This window comes from Frieseomelitta varia, unplaced genomic scaffold, assembly GCF_011392965.1.
Source record: "Frieseomelitta varia isolate USP_RPSP 00005682 unplaced genomic scaffold, Fvar_1.2 scaffold_920, whole genome shotgun sequence".
NCBI classification, from domain to species: Eukaryota; Metazoa; Arthropoda; class Insecta; order Hymenoptera; family Apidae; genus Frieseomelitta; species Frieseomelitta varia.
Genome location: NW_025110724.1, coordinates 327314 through 347289, shown reverse-complemented (window position 1 = coordinate 347289; position 19976 = coordinate 327314). Strand labels below are relative to the sequence as shown.

General features: G+C 32.4%; 4 protein-coding genes across 10 annotated transcripts; 1 reads left to right on the top strand and 3 right to left on the bottom strand.

The window, feature by feature from the left end:
* Positions 1–86: 86 nt before the first annotated feature.
* Positions 87–1909, bottom strand: LOC122537588 (40S ribosomal protein S9). Of its 2 annotated transcripts, none has more exons than XM_043670855.1 (4): positions 1798–1909; positions 1271–1509; positions 855–1041; positions 87–310 (listed from the first exon to the last, which is right to left on the bottom strand). In XM_043670855.1, exons 2-4 carry the CDS (start codon positions 1491–1493, stop codon positions 139–141), a joined length of 582 nt encoding a protein of 193 aa, XP_043526790.1. In that variant the 5' UTR covers positions 1494–1509; positions 1798–1909; the 3' UTR covers positions 87–138. The 2 variants fall into 2 exon arrangements, with proteins under 2 accessions (XP_043526790.1, XP_043526791.1); XM_043670856.1 differs by having other exon boundaries at positions 1271–1519; positions 1796–1850.
* Positions 1910–2290: 381 nt separating this feature from the next.
* On the top strand, positions 2291–5847 carry LOC122537587 (mitochondrial glycine transporter B-like). Of its 5 annotated transcripts, XM_043670852.1 has the most exons (8): positions 2399–2454; positions 3102–3195; positions 4353–4471; positions 4542–4626; positions 4697–4876; positions 4963–5134; positions 5198–5457; positions 5545–5847. In XM_043670852.1, the coding sequence occupies exons 1-8, from the start codon at positions 2414–2416 to the stop codon at positions 5569–5571; spliced, it is 978 nt and encodes a 325-aa protein (XP_043526787.1). In that variant the 5' UTR covers positions 2399–2413; the 3' UTR covers positions 5572–5847. The 5 variants fall into 5 exon arrangements, with proteins under 5 accessions (XP_043526788.1, XP_043526785.1, XP_043526787.1 ...); XM_043670853.1 differs by lacking the exon at positions 5545–5847 and having other exon boundaries at positions 2291–2420; positions 5198–5538; XM_043670850.1 differs by lacking the exon at positions 5545–5847 and having other exon boundaries at positions 2291–2454; positions 5198–5538.
* A 2509-nt stretch (positions 5848–8356) lies between these two features.
* Positions 8357–10096, bottom strand: LOC122537586 (luc7-like protein 3). Its single transcript, XM_043670849.1, has 7 exons — positions 9833–10096; positions 9481–9729; positions 9191–9397; positions 8956–9117; positions 8689–8870; positions 8528–8616; positions 8357–8467 (listed from the first exon to the last, which is right to left on the bottom strand). Exons 1-7 carry the CDS (start codon positions 9935–9937, stop codon positions 8394–8396), a joined length of 1068 nt encoding a protein of 355 aa, XP_043526784.1. The 5' UTR covers positions 9938–10096; the 3' UTR covers positions 8357–8393.
* A 791-nt stretch (positions 10097–10887) lies between these two features.
* On the bottom strand, positions 10888–16417 carry LOC122537585. Of its 2 annotated transcripts, XM_043670847.1 has the most exons (7): positions 15061–15137; positions 13670–13708; positions 13292–13520; positions 12708–12803; positions 12083–12274; positions 11366–11602; positions 10888–11285 (listed from the first exon to the last, which is right to left on the bottom strand). In XM_043670847.1, the coding sequence occupies exons 1-7, from the start codon at positions 15120–15122 to the stop codon at positions 11067–11069; spliced, it is 1074 nt and encodes a 357-aa protein (XP_043526782.1). In that variant the 5' UTR covers positions 15123–15137; the 3' UTR covers positions 10888–11066. The 2 variants fall into 2 exon arrangements, with proteins under 2 accessions (XP_043526782.1, XP_043526783.1); XM_043670848.1 differs by lacking the exons at positions 13670–13708; positions 15061–15137 and adding an exon at positions 16310–16417.
* Positions 16418–19976: the final 3559 nt, after the last annotated feature.

The following is a 19976-nucleotide window of genomic DNA, read 5'->3' as shown; positions in this document are numbered from 1 at the left end:
CCGCTAGTATTTTCTTATTAATTCCCAAAATTTTATGAAGATTACGTTCTTTTACATATATCTTTATTTACATCTGAAGAAATAAATTCAGATAAAGATCAAAACTTTATTAAATGAAAGTTTTACATAAAAAATAACTTAATCTTCCTCTTCCTCTGGAGCAGCTCCTGCACTTCCCTTACGCAAGTTTTTCCTCTTGACACGGCCAGGTCTGCCACCACCAAACGGAGATTTCAATGAAAAGTCAATGTGCTTCTGTGAATCCAATCTCACAATAAAAGATGGAATGTTTACTACTTGTTTGCGCACTCTGAAACAAGAATACACATTTTACGTTTTATCTTTATACTTTCTAATAATATGTATTTTTAATACTTTTAAAACATCAATTTATGATTATATTTAATATATAAAAAATATACCAATTATTTTTAACCCAAATACGTTGTATCCACTAGCACCAGACAGACGTTAAGTGCTAGTTTCCTAACACTTAAGTGGCCTGCCTGAAAGAAAACATTAGTACACAGCATAGCACATTCTTGTACATCATAGCTAACCCAGCCAATATATATTAAAGTCGCACTTTTTTTTTGTTTTGATTGGACAATCAATCAGGAAAAGTGTTTGAATACCTGCAGTAGCCAAAAGACTATTACTTTCATGTTTTATAATCAACTAAAAGAAATTAAAAATTATGTTTCCAGTTTTGAAACCAAACAAGCAATATTTCTTATTTGGTGATTAAAATTGGATTTACTGTAGCCTTAAAGATTAGAAATTATCTGTATGTAATCAGATATTTCTTGCCCAATTTTTAAGGCATATGAATCTTTCTGTTCAGTGAGATTTACCTAATATGACGTTGGCGAATAAGTACACGAGCGTGATGAATAGACTTGGCAAGTCCCAACTTAAATACTTGAGTTTGAAGTCGTCTTTCCAAGAAATCTTCAATCTTCAAACCAAGAACGTAATCGAGTTTCATACGGCTTTCATCCAACACTCCAATTCTTACCAATCGACGCAAAAGAGCATTTCCTAACAAATATATGCTTTAATAAATAAAGGATAAAGTCTATATACATATACAGATAAAATTAACTGTATAACTTCATCAGTAAAAATAAAGAAATAACATCAAAATGATCAGACAAGAGGTGTCAGATGTGAATAAATTCATCATATAAGTCTATTCCAAAGTTTATTAAATAAATAGTAAAGTCGATTCAATACTTTACTACTAAATTGTTAAAAATTTATTCAATACCTTCAAACAAACGTTTGGGATCCTTTTCCTCTAAAGTAAGAAGTTCACGGGCAGCTTTTCGAATATTTGCTAGGGTGTATTTGACCCTCCATACTTCACGCTTGTTACGAAGACCATATTCACCAATAATACGTAATTCCTGGTCTAAACGAGCCTTCTCGTAAGGCCTCCTTGGAGTAACATAAGTTTTCGAGAAAACTGATGGTATTCGTCCGTTAACCATTTTGTACGGTCGTTACCTAATATATATTTAACAAAACGTTTATTTTTTTTAAATCTCAAAATACATATGGTTTTTACATGAACAAATTTATTACAACGTTGTGAAATTATATTTCTACATAAGATAACAAATATAAAATTTGTTGGAGCCACGTGTGTAAGGAACGTTAGAAAATGTAATTAGTCTGAAGAAAACTTTAGACTTAACTTGATGTAATTTAAAAGAAATAAATATTGACATTATTAGACGTTTGTATTGTAATTAGAATAAATTGAATGGAATATCTTCTAAATAAATTACATACCGTACTTGTTCCGTAAGAAACACTTCCGCTCGGTGTTACGCACAAAGCTAAAATGGCAGAGCTTTTACTCGGAAGTAAACTAATACAGATTACAGTTCTGAAACGATTGCAGCGCTCAAACAGGAAATTCACCTCCGATAGCGGGCTTTTTGAAAGACATTTTTATATAATATATAATATTTCTTATAAATACATAATATTTTTTGTAGTATTAAAGTTTAACATAAAGAAAACTTATAATTTTATCTCACACTGTCATATTTAAAATAAAAGACACTTTTTAGTTTACTTTATTATAATAGTATATTTGAGTAAAATATTAATAAAAAATAGACTTAAAAAGTAGATATTTTCTAATATTTTTTATTTTTATTTGGTAATTTCCTCTATATAATAAATTTAATAGACTAATTTCATTATTTAATTGGTCTTCATGTTTAATATCATAAATCTGTATTTTATTTATTGTTTTGTACGCTATTATAACTGTATTGGAAGATATATTTTAAAAATTTAAAATATATACGTTGCAAAATATTTGCCAGTGAAGTGTTTTTAATACAGTTTAATTGTGAAATGAAAGTTGGAAACAAACAATACATACATCACTGCTAATATGATTGGTAATCTCGCAGACAGATTTCGAAATAATGAATTGTTAGATAAGAATCAATTTTATCAATCGCGAAATATATTCATAGAATTTTGCATTCCTTCATATTGTCTTTATTGTCGTTGATCTATCTGTTTTAATTTTAATTTATTATTTACATATAAAATACATATAACTGATTATATTTACAACACATATATATTAACCATAAACTTATAATATATTTTTATAAGTAATAAAATTAATTGTGTATTTAGTGTTATAAAATATTAGTGTTTTGTCGTCACATTTTTTTATTCTAACCTAATCAACTGTTTTTTGTTCAAAACTTTACTTAATTGTTATGAATTTTTTAATCAATTGTAGGTATGATAGTTAGTTATATATTATATAATCAATTATATATATATATATTATAGTATATGAATATTTAGTTATTTAAAACAGATGCTCATATTAATTTTGCAAGATACTTTCATTAGAATATATCTTTTAATTATTTAAAGAATTCTTTAAAATAATTATTGAATTTCATAATAGTAATCAAATAATTTATATAAACAACGAAAAATGTATGTTATTGAAAATAATATACAAAATAAATAAACATATTTTGTGCTCCTACATCTTTAAACTAAATACATAACACAAATCACGTTTCATATTAAGTCACGTTTAAATCACGTTTTAGTTTGATATTCTTGGATTTTTTTGCTGGAGTACATGTCGATATGCAGGGTTATTCTATTGACCCCGAACATGGTGAAACAAAGATAAAAGAAGATGTAAGTAATAGTCACGTTTTCAACATACTCAGTATCTTGGTAACAGTAAAGGAAGCATTAAGAAAACGTTTACTTCAATTTTTTGTCATATTGAGAACTAGTTCAATTTGTTGCAATTTCAAATCTATTCATTTTTAAGCTTCCAATAAATTTTACATTATGGAGGCTTTTGGAACTGTAAGTATTGCATCTTATTATTTTCTAACTTTCTCAAAAATGATTTTTCTGATTTATAATAAAAATGTCAAAAATTGATAGGGGTAAATATTTTATGCTGGAAGCTACTGGGTATAGAAAAATTTTTATTTATTTATTTTTTGTTTTTATGAACAGTTATCTTTTAATAAAATTAGTTATAATATTCTATGCTTAATATTATGTAAATATAAAAATATTGAAATTAAATAAAACTTTTCATGACAAAATTTATTTTATAAATTTTAATAAAAAAAGAAAATACTAAATATTTGAATAAAAAATACCTCTAATTAGAAAAAGAGGTGTACTGGATGGAAGATGATTTATGTGGAGCAGTATCCACCATTTAGTGTCACATGTGTTCATTTGCATTATGAGTTTGCAAGTTTGATGTCCCAAATTTACAAGTATAAGCTGAAAAAGAAAATAAAAAATTATCTATTCTACGACTATTATATAATGTAACTGTTATATTATAAAAAATAGTTTTATAATTTTGATAACATTTAAAGACATTAAAAATAAGACATAGAAACAAAACAGATTAACAATCATTTTGGAATATTATGCTTATACCAAAAATCTTTTGAATTCAATATCATGAATTTTTTTTCTACAAAATAGTTATATTCTACTGCTGTAAACAGTTAAGAAATATTTAAAAAAAAAGAAGAAAAATTATCTTATATTAATGTATGATGACTCAAAAAACTGCATTTAGATAATAATTATATCGACCTTTTAGAGTCACGTGAGCAAACTCATGCAAGATAACATGGCATATATATTACAATAACAATTTTTATGAGATATATCTACATACTCTATTGTATAACATCTTCAATCTATTATTTTTTAAAATTATATAAATAGAGATATATTTGTAGACTATTTCAAATGTTTAATTAGGAATATATTATTTATTCCAATATATTATCAAAATCAAGACTTTTTTTTAGTATCCTATTTTGAAGTCTTTTCTTGCGGGATCACTATCTGGTACATTTTCAACTATTTTATTTCAACCTTTGGACCTTGTTAAAACCAGACTTCAAAGTAAAGTAAATCTTCATCTTGGGTGAGTATAAAATATTTCATTTTTAAAATTAATTTATTCTAAGTTGTTTAATTTATTTATTTTTGTACAGTGCTCCAAAAAGTGGTACTTTAAGCATAGTTATTCATATAATTAAAAATGAAAATGTGCTTGGACTCTGGAGGGGCATGACTCCAGTAAGAATATAGCAATTATTAGATTTAACGAGCTTAAACAAAAAAATATTAATTAAAAATAATTTTTCAGACCATTACTAGAGTTGTACCTGGTGTTGGATTGTATTTTGCATCATTGCATTGGTTAAAGCACACATTGCATTTAAAAGATCCACTCACACCTACAGAAGCTTTGTTATTAGGTATTACTGCAAGATCTATGTCTGGAGCTTTATTGATTCCAATAACGGTAGTAAAAACACGTTTCGAAGTACGTATATTTTAACGTATAATATATAAAACATTATAGAAATGAAAATACACGAGATTAGGAAATGTAATGCTTTTTTTTTATAGAGTGACGTTTATAAATACAATAGTATAGCAGAAGCATTAAAATTAATATACAAGCAGGAAGGAGTAAGAGGTCTTTCGAGTGGATTAGTACCGACGTTATTAAGAGATGCTCCTTATAGTGGTCTTTATCTCACGTTTTATACTCAATTAAGAACTATTTTTACAAAAGCAGGTAAATTTTTATTAGTATAAAATTAGAAAATAATTTGTCTACGACATAGTTATATTTTTTTAGATTTGCCCTATACCAAGTCGTCTGTTCCGCTGCATTTTAGTTGCGGAATATTAGCAGGAATATTTGCTTCTATCATAACACAACCTGCCGATGTAATCAAGACAAAGATGCAATTATATCCAGATGAATTTAAAAATATTCGTAATGCAGCTTTAAGGATTTATGAAAAATATGGTATATTAGGATATTTCAAAGGCATTGTTCCACGAATGTTGAGAAGGACATTAGTGACTGCAATGGCTTGGACCGTATACGAAGAGGTAGCAAAATTTTTAGATCTTTCAATTTTTTATTGTGAAGACAATTCTAAAACAAACCATACGAATTAAATAATATATTATTTTCAGGTTACAAAATTTATAGGACTTAAATAAAATTGTTTAATAATATAAGTTTTTGGTGATCGTTGACATAATTTTAAAAGAAGTCAATAATTTACGCACGATGGAACCAAAGTCATTCAGCCAATACAGATATTTACACTTGATGTACAGTATTTTAGTCTTGTACAAAGATAATTTGATTTTAGCGAACAATTGTATTATAGCAAATATCACTACTATGTACAGTATTCAAATAGAACCTATCGCTCAATAATGTATTATTCATATATATATTTTTATTTAATAAATTTTATAATTTAATAGAGATTGTACAGTGTCTGTTATTTTGCACATAATCCTGACTATTTCAATGTTTGCATGTTTTCCAAAATAACCTGATATTTTCATTGCAGTACTGTTTTATTAATTTTAATTAACAATCTTAAGAGTATTACAATATGAATTATAGACAATTTACCTTGATATCTTTTTTCACATGTAGCCTAAAGTAACATTTATCATATACAAGTAAATTACTAGTAAATCAGTTCTTAATTTTTTTCTGATGTTATAACATAATGTTAAACAATAACTATAGATCCAATTTTAAAAATTCTCATAATTAACTTTAAGAAAACGCGATGCAGCAAAGATGAACTCAAACGCAAGTGTATAAAATTCATGATTGGAATTTTTAGATTATGCAAAATCTTTACCTTAATATTATATTAAGCAGTGTGCAAGTGAGCCTGTTGTATTGGTTATATTCCCATGGCATGTCTTCTTTCTGAAAATAGACAATACAAGTTTTAGAAATTATAATCCTATTATCTTTTTCTCTCATATTAATTTCGGTCGTTACCAAATAGCACAGGATAATATATTTGTATATTATTTATTAACCTTGTCCTACATCACATATATAAAAAAATTATCATACTTCTGTCGGCTACATATGTGAGAAAGCATATTACATAATCAAAATTGATCATCTTTGCTTGTGACATTGGAAATAAATAAAATAAATGTCTAAATTGTATGAAATTAAGATAAAAATAATTAATATGTTAATCAACTTTTGAACAAAAAATTACATTAATTATCATTACGTAAGATATACAATAAATGCTATTAATCTTTTTATAAGATACTTGTAAAAAGTTGATACTATTTAATAAATATAATCTTTTTTTTTGTAAATCTATGCTGAAATAATGGTTTAATAAATTTTCTTTTAGTAATTATTTTTTACATAAAATCATTTAACATATGTATGACAATATAAAAATGAAATGAGAATGGAATGAAAACCTATAATGTGCGATGAAGATAATTTTTAATTATAAATAGTTGATATTTTCTATACTACTAATTAGAGTCCTATCATCCCAATGTAACAATACAAGACGATCCTTTATTTAGAGCCGTTATTTTTGTATTTCGTTTCTTCGGTATGTCTTTCTGTTTGATTTTTTTTTTTATCCAAGTGGTCCAGAAAGCATTGTTATTAAATGTGTAAATGACTTATCATGAGTCAATATGAGTTGCACAAATGTAGTACGCGCCCAAAGTATGAATTTTCTATAAGCCGAAATGAAGGACGCGACAAAAGAATAAGACAAGATGTGATTAAGGGAGATGTCCTCGGAGCACCATAAGACACATTCCACATGACCTGTCATCAACATTTATATTGCTATACCGTGATACTATACGTGATACTATAAGAATTACGACTCTCTGCTAAGAAAATTTGACTGAGCTTCGCCATGTCCTATTTCTCAGAACTAAAAACAATGGAGAAAAGATGCATGCAAAGGGAATAATATGTATCATACACGATACATATTTCTTGAAATATGTTTTTACAAATAGAGTTCAAAAAACGACGACATGTCAAGTTATAATCCCGATTTGTTTATCTATTAATTAGTTATAGCCACAAATAAATTAAATATATAAGTATATCTTATATTTCTGGACTATACATATAAATCTTTTATTATTTCAAAAACGAACGAAATTGTTAAAATTGTTCCTTTGGGTATATAGCAAAAATTTTCCCTGACTAACTGATAATTATCCGATTTTTAATTGAATATGCTCCAATAAGTTACAATCAGGGAGTAAGGAAAGTAAGAGCAGGAGTTTGTTATTGTAACTTCGTTAAAGCATTCAAATATTGCTCCAAAATAAAGATCACCATTTTGAAAATGTCTAATTTTCCTAATAAAAGGACATGTTTGGTATTATCATTCCGATATAAATACCTCAGAAATGCGTAGTAGAAGCTAGGATTGTATAGTCACAGTCACACAGGGCACTGTTGTGGCAGGTCTACGGAAGTAGGCACTGTTTCCTCCACTAAACCACTAATTTCTTTTCGACAAAAAAGCTATGCAGTTGTTGAAATTACATAATTGATTTACCCTATGAAGACATTATACCGATCAAAGCAAGCATAGGTATACCTTCTCCTATCTTGCTCTGTAGACAATATCTATAATACTACATGATAAAAATACCTTTCGTATGGGAACGACTTTTACTATTCCTTGCTCGACATTACCTCGATGCACCGTTTTTCAGTAATATGTTACATAGAACAAGCTCGTCACTTTGAAAATTAAACGCTGTACAAACAGGTCCATATGAAATTTAGTACAAGTGTTTCTCCGATTAATAGGCAGGACCAGAGACTGGCTCGCTGTGACTATGCCATTCTTCAAAATTACAGATAATTATCATGTATATATTATGTGCATCTAATGAAACTTACCTGGTAAAAAACCTGTACAGTAATTGAGACGAATATGATATATTGTTTAGTGCATACCTGGCTTACTTCTCACTCACTAACCAATCAAGAGTAGTTACTTGTGACTTCGACTTCTAGATCGATGACGACGTCGGTTGTGATGACTCGAGCTTCGGTGATCACGATTTCCTGAATGTTAAATGTATTTTTTAATAGTTCAAATTTTACAATGGTGTATTCTTTATTTACCTTTATCTCGAGCATGACGTCGGTGGTCATCATCTCGATGTCTGTCGTGTTTGTCTCTTGATCGACTTCTACTCCTGTGTCCTGAATTTCTATAAATAATTAGCAATACGAAATTAGTATTTTGTCACTTAACAATTTAATGGCATAAGTAATTGTAATACCTGTGACTGCCTGCATCATGTCTACTTTTATCATCATCGCGTCTACGACGTTTATCTCTTTCTCTGTCTCTGTCTCTGTCGTCTCTTCTTCGTCTATCAAGTTCTTCATTGGCACGCGCTCTTTGTTTTCTATCTTCTTCCCTTCTTTGTTCTTTTTCATCTCTAGCTTTTTCACGTTTACTCTACAAAGTTATTTTTATAACAATTATCATTTCGAGCTATTGAAATTTACAAAAAGATATATTTTACATAAAGATTATGAATTACCATAATTTCTTGAAGAGCACTCTTTAATCTAGCATAGCCAACATGTTGTTTACCCATTAGATGATCATCAATTCGTTGTTGAGCATCACCAACAATAAGAAATGCACCACATACATCACATACTTCCATTTGTTTTTCTTGTGCAGCAGCTAATTCAGCGGTCTAAGTGAAAGTGAAATTTTAACCTTTAATATTTTTTATTATGACGCTTTTTACAATGTATTACAATATTTACCTGATTGTAGTGACTATTATCGTTAGATTTTCTTAGTGTTTCTCGTTCTTCTTTTAATTGATCGCATAATCTCATTAGGCCTTGAGCCTGTTCCACATTGCCTTGTATTCCACTTTGTTCTGCTTCTTCTACTAGTTTATTAATTTTTTCAGTTAAAAGTGCAATTTGTTCTTCGTTTCGTTGAGTTTGTGCTGGTGTCAAAGTAGGCTAAAGAAACACCAATTTATAGATTCTTAGCGATGAAATTAATATACAATACATTTTAAAATGATTTACTAAAGTTGATTTACCGCTTCCGTTCTTCCAATAAGAGCTAATCGCTGTTTTCCCTTTATGATTTTTCTCTCAACTTCATTCAACATGCTTTGACAAAATCTAATAAACTCATCCTCGTATTGTTGCTTCCGATATGAATAGGGTGCTTTCTCAAATAATTCTCGAGCTTCGTCGTCGTGCACTCGAGAACACGCACCCAAATCAGCTCTCGTGTTAACGAATAAATCGTGGGGACAAAATTTGACTAAATACAACTTGCAAAACTGCGACAAAAAACAGAAATAAAAATCACAATGGAACATCAATATTTGAAATTGCTTTCTTCGAACGAGCACGCCAGAGCTATCAACATTTTCGAAAACTTACTTCAGGATCTTCCCAATTAAGTTCTTTCGGTTTTTCATTGGGAAGAACGTTCCTATTTCTTCCCATAAGCTCGTCGAGCAAAGCAGCAGCAGCAGCAGCAGCCATATTCCAAAATTCTTCAGCGAAGAATGTCGATTATTAGTGAAATAGGAAAATGTACCGATAGTTTTTAGGTATTTAGACACTATGAAACCTACGTGTTTTGTTTGCACAGGATTCAATAAACGATAGAGCTATGTAAATTCACTTTAAAACAAGGAAAACAGACGAGAATGAATTAAGTGAGTCAAACGAAGTGATAATACTTTCATTCTAACCCCTTTTTACTTTAGACGGCGGTAGTGTAGCAAACAATATGGCGCAATTCACAGAAAGCTCGTATATGAAAGTGTAAACAAGAGAAGATCTAATTTTTTCACTCCTTCAATTTAATGAACAACGCACAGTAAACAGATTCCACCCTGTTTTATATTTCTTACAGCTGTTTGTTTTTTCTCATTTATCGTGATTATTCTGAAAAGTTGAAAGAAAAAAAAACACGCAACGTGAGTTGCGCTATGGCGTTCTCACGATCTTTGTTACTACGTGATATGATATCAAACAGCAATGTCTCTTTTTAGCAATAAATATATGCATATACCTAATGTTCTTCATAAAAATAAAAATAATTTCATTATTTAGTTATATCCAATAGATACGCACGACTTCATTTTTCCATGTATTTTATATCGTACGTAACTCATTTAAACTGATGATTGACTATTTCTCCGCGTACATAAATTTAAGCGTCTTATTTGAATTTTGAGTCATCTTAAATTAAGCTGTAGCAGCAGCATTCTAAGATAACAAGCACCACCAAAAATAACGCAATAACAATTTATTGGTTATCACTGCTAAAGTAATGTCGATTATACACGTGTTACCATGCTTGCGATACGCAGAAAATGTAATTTCAATTTGACATGCCAATTATAAATCCGGTAATATTAATCGTTTTCAATCTAAAAAGAATTATCAGATTTTTACAGAACAACAATATAAGATGTACGATACGATTAATTTACAGGACTACAACTATACTTTATTCGAATAAATATAATAATTATTCCAAGTTTCTTCCTTGTAATTTTAACTTAAGATGTATGGTGACACCAGATGTAATATAATTAATGACAAAAAATGTGACGATGATTGCGACGATGAATGATAATTATCAAACGAATGCCGATCGAATTTATTCATACTCCTCGTCATCAGGTCGTACTTGAGGATATCTTCTCACAGATGTCTGGTGTTGAGGTTGCGGCCGTCTATGTTGAAGAGGTATGTTGACTTCCTCGGGGCTACGAAAAACTTGATTCACTGGTAAACGAAATTGAGGAAAACCCGTTGGTTGTGGACGCGCCGACGATGGGATACTGTTCAACGTGGCTGGTTGGGGACTCGCGTACACCTATACACATATATCTCGCATTTTTATGTCATTTCGCTTTGCATATTTTACAAGGAGGTAACATTTCAATGAATTCTTACAGGTGGAGTAGGACGGCGAATAGGCGCAGAGGGAGTGATCTGATAATCACCAACTTCGCGCTCGTCCGGGTGAATGTCTGCGGGGAAAAATCTTTCGCTATATCTCAAGGTTACGTTGGGCTTGGTCTCAGCTTCAGCCAAGTTCAATGGTTTGTAGAGGTACTCGTTGACGAAATGATACTGCGAGCTCTTCTTGCAGTTGATGTCACCGCTCGGGGGCATACAAATCAAATGAACCTGTAATAGGTATATATGTAATTGTGCAACGACGTCGATAGTATCTCGAGGTTTGAGAGAAAGGACTTTCGTGGGACACGACGTGTACTTTTATTTGCATATCTGCTACCGAGAACGGGAGTCGATTACCCCGGAAACGCATAACGGTGTGTACTGGTATCAGGCGATTGATCGTACGATTTATGATTGTATCTTACTCACCTGTTTGCCCGGGTACAGAAAACCGGAAGAGGCGGCGTGAAAAAGCGCGAGAGAAGTGAAATTTGCTTATCAGTTGCATATTTGAACTCGATTGCTTGCACGATCACAGGAATTTTATATTCGTTCGACGTTTTCACTTGGGGCAACTTCGATTACGCATAAAAGGTCACCACTCGTGTAATTACGGAACAGAACAGGTATGAAAAGTATCTCGCATTCTTGCATCGAATATGGAAAGTAGATCTATTTAAAGATCGTGTTTGCTGTTAAAAGTTATACCTGATGGAATGTAAATCCTTCGGGACAGATCCAAGAGTGCCTCGCGTTATCTTGACAATAATGGAAGACTTCGCAATTAAGATCTTCATCAGCATAATAGCCCGTTTGCTTGTTCACACAATCAAATTTACTTTGTGGTAATAGAAGAGTCAAACGGTCGGGCTCTTCTTTCTCTTCTAATTCTTCAACCTCCTTTAAGTTTAGAACACAATTAAAAGCGTCATCTTTTAATCCGGACAAAGTAACTCCTAAATCATTTAAGCAAGACGTTTTATTTTTTTTTACTGTATTCCTCTTTCTTCAAATTATTTTAATGATTGCTTAATTTCGATAATTATCGAAAAATAATAACGAATAATTATTGGAAATCACCGACAAAAAATAAAACGCCTTACTTCTTCAAAAACGTTTCTTTCGTCTCGTCATGATGGTTGGTCATTACATAAGTTTACTGTTTGGAATTGCAAATAATGAATGCAAGAATTTCTTACGCTACTTTCACTTATTGAGAGATAGAAAAGCGTAACAGTTTTACCTGTATATCGATATTCTCCAAAATTTTGTAAATAACTTAATAATATCTTGTAACTTGTCCTGGATTAAAGGTATTAAAAAGTATAATTACCCGAGCATTTTGCGGTTGTCCACCACGAACAATACTACCACGTGGTGGTCCATTCACTCTGATGGCTGTTTGATCGAGAGATGGCTTACGGTATAGCTACACAAAAAACGAAACACTCGTGAATGAAGAGCATTTCTATTCATATATTTATGAATGGAAAGCAATCAAATTCTTCCTATAATCTTTGGACCATTCATGCGCATTTTTTATTTCGGTTATGCGTGGTACTTCTAAATATATACGTGAGTCGATATGTTAAAGCAATTGAAAGTAATTTATTTTTACGTAACTTGTTACCCAACAAGCAATGCATCGACAGATGAAATATTGCATGACATAATTGCTTTCGTTGTAACTAATAACTTTAATCATACATCATACGTACATTACATAAAAATGAGACGTAAGAATATGATACTAAGTCGTAGACTAGGACTAGAAATATCTGGTTTTTTTTTTTCTTTAAAAAAAATATTCGTATTTCATTGTTCTACTTTTCACGTATAGTATCGTCCAAATGACGAACTCAACAACAAAATTCCATTACAAACGTATCGCGAATAAGTTACATTGTTATTGCTTACGGGTTGTTGACTGCTGGGATTTCTGTAGGCAGGCGTCGGGGACGGCGTTGGTGTTACAATGTTATCCTCGTAGCTGTTATCGCGGAAACCTTGACCACCGCCGAGGCCAGACGAGTACAGTGGTCCTAAACTGGACGATTTACCGGGAAAAGAAACTCTTGATTCTAAGTCGTAAGAACTCTGCGCTGCCGCAGTCGCAGCTAATGCCGCCAGACAAAGCCAATACATTCTGCAAATGGAAAACGAGAGAGCTCCGTTAAGGCGATTCACGACGATTCTTCGCTCGCTAGGATGACTCGCGTGCAACATATTTTTCAATATGTAGTACAGAGAGAAAATTTATCCCATTCGTGGCGGACATGTGCAAGGGAAAGCGACCTTGGCTCTTGATGCCCTCCATAAAGCACGATGGCCGAGCTGAAGTGAAAAGCAACGATATTTCATTAGGTTTACGTAAAGCCGATGCTCATCTCGCGCGAGATATCACGGTCATTTATAAACTAATCGATCTCATTTATCATCTTGCGGACGCGTCGCGTGCGATCGATTATCTTTCAAGATCGTTTGTGTAATTATTTTTACGTCCGAGTTGATTAATGGCGATGGTAATAACGGCACTCTAGCTGCGTTTAATAATCAAATATATCATTGCAATTTCACCCGCGGATACGAAGTGTTAGAGAAATGGGAAATCATTAAAGAGAGATAGAAGCACGAAACTAATCGTTTAGAAAAATGATGTGTAACAAGTTGCAGGGTGTGCAAACATAAAGAAAGCATAGATGTCGATGACCTAGAATATTTGCGAGAAATGTAGTGAAATAACCTAATCGAGTTTTCGCGCAAATATGCTTTAGCGAAATTATTAATATTTATCAATGTTTATCGAATCTAGTGAGAGTTCGTTAAACTTGTCGAATTTTTCGTGGCAGTCTATTGTTTGTCTTGAAAGAAACACGTCCGTTTACACTTTTATCGATGATGGCTGTGGAAAGCACCATACTTTCTAAGTGCGTAAAACACGGATAGTGGTTTCACGATTCGTTGGGAACATCTCATTCGTAACGGTGATGATGTATCGCAAGAGACCCGGGGCTTTCGATAAATCTGAAAGGCTCGACTTACGAAAGCGAACTTTTTGACGTCTCGGAGGTAATGATCTCCCGTCTGTTGAGAGAAATCTCACGTGAGGTGACAAGATATGTGAAAAGATATCACGCAGGTTGAGAAATTGAGAGATTTAAGTGATCATTACATTTAAGATAATATCAAATCGATTAGGGAGAAACAGAAATTGTAATGAACATCTTCTTACACTTCCTTCTTACAAATTAAGCTATTTTGTAAGAAATATTTTCAATGACCATATATTCCATAAAATTCAAGAATTTAAAAAGAATTTTGCCAAAAATCTTTCGAATTAAACGTGCAATGCAGTAGAGACACAGAAACTCGAATGTATTATATGAATAACTTGTTCTTTCCTCGTTTAGTGCAACTTTTATGCAATCACGGGTCATCGTGTCATTCCGCCGCGTTGACTTTATTTGATTAACCAGTCCGTTTAAAGCAACAAAACGGTCAATAAGTGGCAGCCGGGGAAAATGGAAAAAAAAAAATGTAGTTGTCGCTCTTAATGAGAGTCTTGTCTTTACTAGGCGTAAGGTCCGTAAACCGGCCGATCGTTAAAGAGTCAGTCACAAACTTGGTTCGATCGGTTCGAGCCCCGAGTGAAAGTGAGAGGGGTCTGCGTGTAAAAATGACACTACCTGGAGAAAAATGGGAACGTATTTGCTCGAGTGTTGCGAATTATGTTATGGAGTAAAAGCATGCAGATCGTAAGACAATATCGTCCAAGGTTCGCAGCTGAGAAGGACACCGATCGAGGATTCGATCGAAGAATCGTCTGGAACTTGATCGCTACTCTTTTCGTGCTCTATTTCTATTTCAGTTTCACCGAGATCATTGATCAAGGAAAATCGTAAAAACTTTCTCTGCGTGCTGGTATATCATCAAACGTAGTTAACGTCTCTCGATCGTTCAACTTTCAGCGATTACTCAGAACGTCAGTTTAATTTCTTTTCTACTCGGACGTGTTCATGGTGACGATTATTGGAAATTTCATCGGAGATTATTTCAATGATTACTCTGAAATTTAATAGGATTTTGAATAGAATTTAATTAACTTAAGAGATTAATTTGCTTTTAAATCTTTTCTTTCCAAGCAAGTTATGCTCGAGGTCCACAGGGGCGTATTGAAGAAAGCAATTGCATAATGAAAAAAGAGATAGTTGTCGGACAACTACAAACGAGAGGAACGCGACGGTATAATCAGTAGAAGGCACACGTAACTGGTCGGCCAGTTGTCGGACTTGGACGTACTCTTACGGAAATCTGGAGCATGTTTTATACACACACATACACTAAATATGTATCGTTTAAAGTACGTAAAACGATATTATATAAACTTAAGAATGTTGTCTGAAACAGAGTATATTGTTCTAGAGACGTGTTACAACAAATAAATAATTGACAAAATAGATCGATGCAGTAACACATCAATGTAGCAATGATATTAAAATCTTTCATAAATTCTTAACTCGCAGTTCCTGATCGCTCTCGCACAACCGGTTTCCTTTCCCATTTCCAAGGCACGTGCTATCAATCTCTGTCCCGCCATGCATAACGACGATAATTTCGCAAAATTTTTCATCATATTTCCATAGACTTCTCGACTGCGATACACATTGGTATTCTATTACATTGGATATCGTTCGATTTCATCCGAATCGTTTATTCATCGTCAACAATTCCAGATGATTATTCACACATACGAAAAGAAAGAACACCAATGATACACAGATGAAAGGTCGAGGAACGATCTCATTGGATTTCCAATGGGAAACACTTGCACTGTTCGATTGTTCGTCACTACATCCCACATTTGTTCCTTCTTTCCTCGCTGAAATTTTTTAAAACGTTTTCTTTTCTTTTTTTTTTTTTTTTTACCCCACTTACCTGTCAACGACGAAGGTAGAGGAGTAACAGCACGATTGACAACACACGAGCTTTATCTTGGTCGGCCGGTTCTTCTTTCTCTTATATAGCGAGTCTCGCTGAAAGTTACCTCCACCAAGTAATATCTGGGTTCACTTTGGGGTAGTGGGAGATATTGGCTGATGTATACTGCAAAACAAAGTGTTCTCCAAAATTCTTCGTCCGCAGAGATCTTTAACAAAGAAAAATAATCATATCAGTTTGACAAGTATAAGCGATTTAACATAATGGTTAAACGAAAGTAGACCTGTAATGGAATATGTTCACAATATGTTAAACTGGTAACTTACTTTCGATCTAGATGATGTGATATTGAACTCCCTAAAGAATCTTAACATTTGGAACTAAATTAACCGCACCCTTGTAAAACAGTTCTTGCACTAGAAGAGGATAAATTTTTATAACGAAAAAGTTAAAATTTCACGATGTGACTGACAAAGTAATTTCTTTGGCTTACTTTAAAGTTGAAATCTCTTTTCTCTGGCTTTCCATTTCCGTTTCGAGCGTTAATAAGTCGTTTCGCGTGGCTTTATCCGCGACACATTCAAAAAGTTTCTTTCATCCACGCGTTCCTAAAATGAATTTTGTGCAATGAATGGACCGCGTAGAGATCTTGATTAATGGAAACAGGATGTGAAGTGAAATTTTGGTTTCTGTTTTATCGCTGAAAAGGCGATTTCGAACGAGCTCTATGCTGTCAACCTGTATTGTACAACTTGTGGTATCCTCAAAAAATGAATCGGAGGTGATTGAATTATGTTAAACGGAATTTATATGTATAATTTACATGTAACGAAGCAGGTATGTATATACTACGATATCTAATCGATTGCAGTTAGAGTACGACATCTACTTGGTAATTCAAGAAAGTGAAACAGAGTCGTGTTAAATTGGAAATTCTTAAGTGAAATTCCTCAGATTTTCTCGCATAAATGTCGAACACCTATCGACGGGATTAAGAAAGAACAAATAAAGGTAAACACAATTGCCGATAATGTTTCAAAGAATGTATTTTCATGGTTAATGAGATTTTAACGAAGCGTCAGAAGAAAAGGCATCGAATTGATTGCACGGTTGAATGCAATTCTTGCATCATCGATAGATACGGTCTTTTGATACTTTTTACTTTCATACACATGAAACTTCACATCTGATCGTTTCCGCAAAGCACTTTCAATACCAATGGGATCCCAACGAAATCAGGTGAAATGGCTTTCTACCTGAAAATTTCTTTCCTTACGATAGTGGGTCAAATTTTAAACCGTTGTCCAGATTTTATTTGCATTCGATAAACGTGACTTTAATCTTTATGTGGACCAATGAACGCGTGTTTTGATTTCATTTAAATACTTGTTTTAAAGGCTGTAATTGAAAGAAACGTATCAGTTGTTTCCGTATATCACTTGCTCTATTTTCATGTATCTTTAAATTTGCTTGCATGCACGCAAGCAAAATACACACTTTAATTGCTTCTCATTTATCGTAAGTTGCACACTGTGCTAATAAAATGTTGAAAGTAGGCTGGTTTATCCGCGTTTAATTTAATCGCCTTTCACGTGGAATGCGTATTTTGATTGCATTCATAAAAAAAAAAAAGAAGATATTATATCCTCTTCTTTCTTCTTATACTTCTTCGTTGTTTCCCTTTTTTGTTACTATTGCATTGTATTCTAGAGCGTCAATTTAACATAATAATTCTGAAACGTTAATGTTATGCAATCAAGTTTAATAAACGGACCTGATCATTCTGATACGATTGTTGAGTTGCAAATCAATGAATCAATAGGTGCCTAAGGGGAATCAAAGGGGAGGGAGGACAAAGTCAAAATTCACGCCCATTGAGAAACTTTCGATCTCTTTTCTTCGATTTCTTGACTCTTCGGAAGCGTGAATCGTCTTTCTCCCTTGAATTCAACGCACCGCTTAGCATGTAATTTATTGAAATCATATGGAAACGGATCGCATAGACTTTCTTTCTTGCAGAGACGAAGGTCATTGTTTTCACTTGACGGAAATCGAGAAGTGATTCCTTTCGATTAATACGATCGACAAGATCCCACCAAGATTCGGCCGTCATTCACTTTCTATGCTTTTCTTTGTTCTTCGTACTGCAACTTTTCCTCTTCTCGTCAACGAAGCGTGTAGTTTTCGATATAATTATACTTGGTACATCGAAATGCCCATTTGATAGATCTGATTTCTAACATTTGATTTCAACAAATTTTATAAAATGGACACACGCTTCTCTTGATTAAATTCCGGTTGAAATGTGCCCCGACTATCACGTTCGATCGAGCAATTAGCATCGCGTATTTTTGATTAAAATCAGTTTTAGTCGCGCGGTCAATACTTTGTTCTTCATAAATAATACATCGAACGGGACCGAATTCTGTTCATTTCCCTCTACGTACTTCAAACTCTGGTTTGGCGTTCGCTCTTTAGAAAATTGACCTCGTCGAAGAGAATTGACTTTTTTTTTGCAGATATCAAACCGGTTTCTCTTAACTGCAACTGAATTTAGATCGTTACATTGAAAAGAGTAAAATGCGTATTCTCTATAGATGAACGTACGTACATGCGTTGTAGTTAAATCTTCATTGTTCTCGACGAATCGCTCCTTTAGCCTTTTCATTGTAGTGCATCATCGAACATTTAATCTTAAATCTTCAACTTTCACATAGCTATCCGATTGACCATAGATTTTTTTACGATAAAGATATCAGACGTACTAATATAAAAGTTTCATTTCATTTTATGCCTTTGTAGATTTGATATGGAAAGGGAAGTCCAAATATATAAAGCTATCATTATAAATGGGTATTTAATTATTTCTAGGGAGGCGTATTACTGATGGAGTAACTGATATTTGGGTCCGATCGAATGAAGGCGTAAGAAATACTTTCACCAGCTGTCAGACTTACAGGAGAAAGTTTGTTCACCCTCCGTTCCGCCCCTGTAATACGCAAATGGACCATTAAAGAGGAAAATGAAGCAGACAATATGAGAATCGTAATTAGACGGAAAGTGAACTTTAGTCTGCCGATTAAACGCGTTTGTTTCATTTCTGTTTCTTCCTTAAGTATTTCGCATTCTAATAATCGTTAGGCAGTTCAGGTAAATAACCGTCACCATTACGAATAGATAGCCTTCTTTCTATTCAGAGAGATTAACTTACGTAAATGCTTTGTAATATACAAATATAAGGAATCGAAATCGATAGTTAATTTCAAAATGTCTAAACTTCTTTCTTTTTCAATCATGTGTTTCGAAAATCATAATCTTTGCAAAACGTCCAGAGATATTCTCATTAACATCTGAAATTAAAATTAAACATGTAAATGAATCAAAGATTTCTTAAACGCAATTCCCTCCAAGAAAAAATATTTTATGATAAATGTGTTACGTTACATAGAAAGAAAGACTAAATACCTATTAAACAAGTAGTTACCACGTATGTACATATATGTAAATACAAAAATTAACTAAATATTTGCATAATTGTATTGACTTTTATTAATGTTTCCTGTTCATGCAGGCTTTTAACATATAATATTGACATAAAGTTGAATAAATTGATTTTTTTTTTTAATATTTACTACTTATCTGTACAAAAATACTAAAGTTGAAA

What these genes read in the sequence shown, in the direction of transcription:
- LOC122537588 (XM_043670855.1), bottom strand. Translation starts at nt 1,493, where the DNA reads ATGGTTAACGGACGAATACCATCAGTTTTCTCGAAAACTTATGTTACT. An exon ending in TCCCAAACGTTTGTTTGAAG is followed by an intron (nt 1,042 to 1,270) that starts GTATTGAATAAA and finishes TATATTTGTTAG; the next exon opens with GAAATGCTCTTTTGCGTCGA. An exon ending in ATTCGCCAACGTCATATTAG is followed by an intron (nt 311 to 854) that starts GTAAATCTCACT and finishes TTCTTGTTTCAG; the next exon opens with AGTGCGCAAACAAGTAGTAA.
- LOC122537587 (XM_043670850.1), top strand. Translation starts at nt 2,414, where the DNA reads ATGATTGGTAATCTCGCAGACAGATTTCGAAATAATGAATT. An exon ending in AAACAAAGATAAAAGAAGAT is followed by an intron (nt 3,196 to 4,352) that starts GTAAGTAATAGT and finishes ACTTTTTTTTAG; the next exon opens with TATCCTATTTTGAAGTCTTT. An exon ending in AAAGTAAATCTTCATCTTGG is followed by an intron (nt 4,472 to 4,541) that starts GTGAGTATAAAA and finishes ATTTTTGTACAG; the next exon opens with TGCTCCAAAAAGTGGTACTT.
- LOC122537586 (XM_043670849.1), bottom strand. Translation starts at nt 9,937, where the DNA reads ATGGCTGCTGCTGCTGCTGCTGCTTTGCTCGACGAGCTTATGGGAAGA. An exon ending in TTATTGGAAGAACGGAAGCG is followed by an intron (nt 9,398 to 9,480) that starts GTAAATCAACTT and finishes GTGTTTCTTTAG; the next exon opens with CCTACTTTGACACCAGCACA. An exon ending in ATAATAGTCACTACAATCAG is followed by an intron (nt 9,118 to 9,190) that starts GTAAATATTGTA and finishes ACTTTCACTTAG; the next exon opens with ACCGCTGAATTAGCTGCTGC.
- LOC122537585 (XM_043670847.1), bottom strand. Translation starts at nt 15,122, where the DNA reads ATGCTTTTACTCCATAACATAATTCGCAACACTCGAGCAAATACGTTC. An exon ending in ACGTTCCCATTTTTCTCCAG is followed by an intron (nt 13,709 to 15,060) that starts GTAGTGTCATTT and finishes TTTTCACTTCAG; the next exon opens with CTCGGCCATCGTGCTTTATG. An exon ending in AAGGATTTACATTCCATCAG is followed by an intron (nt 11,603 to 12,082) that starts GTATAACTTTTA and finishes TACCTATTACAG; the next exon opens with GTTCATTTGATTTGTATGCC.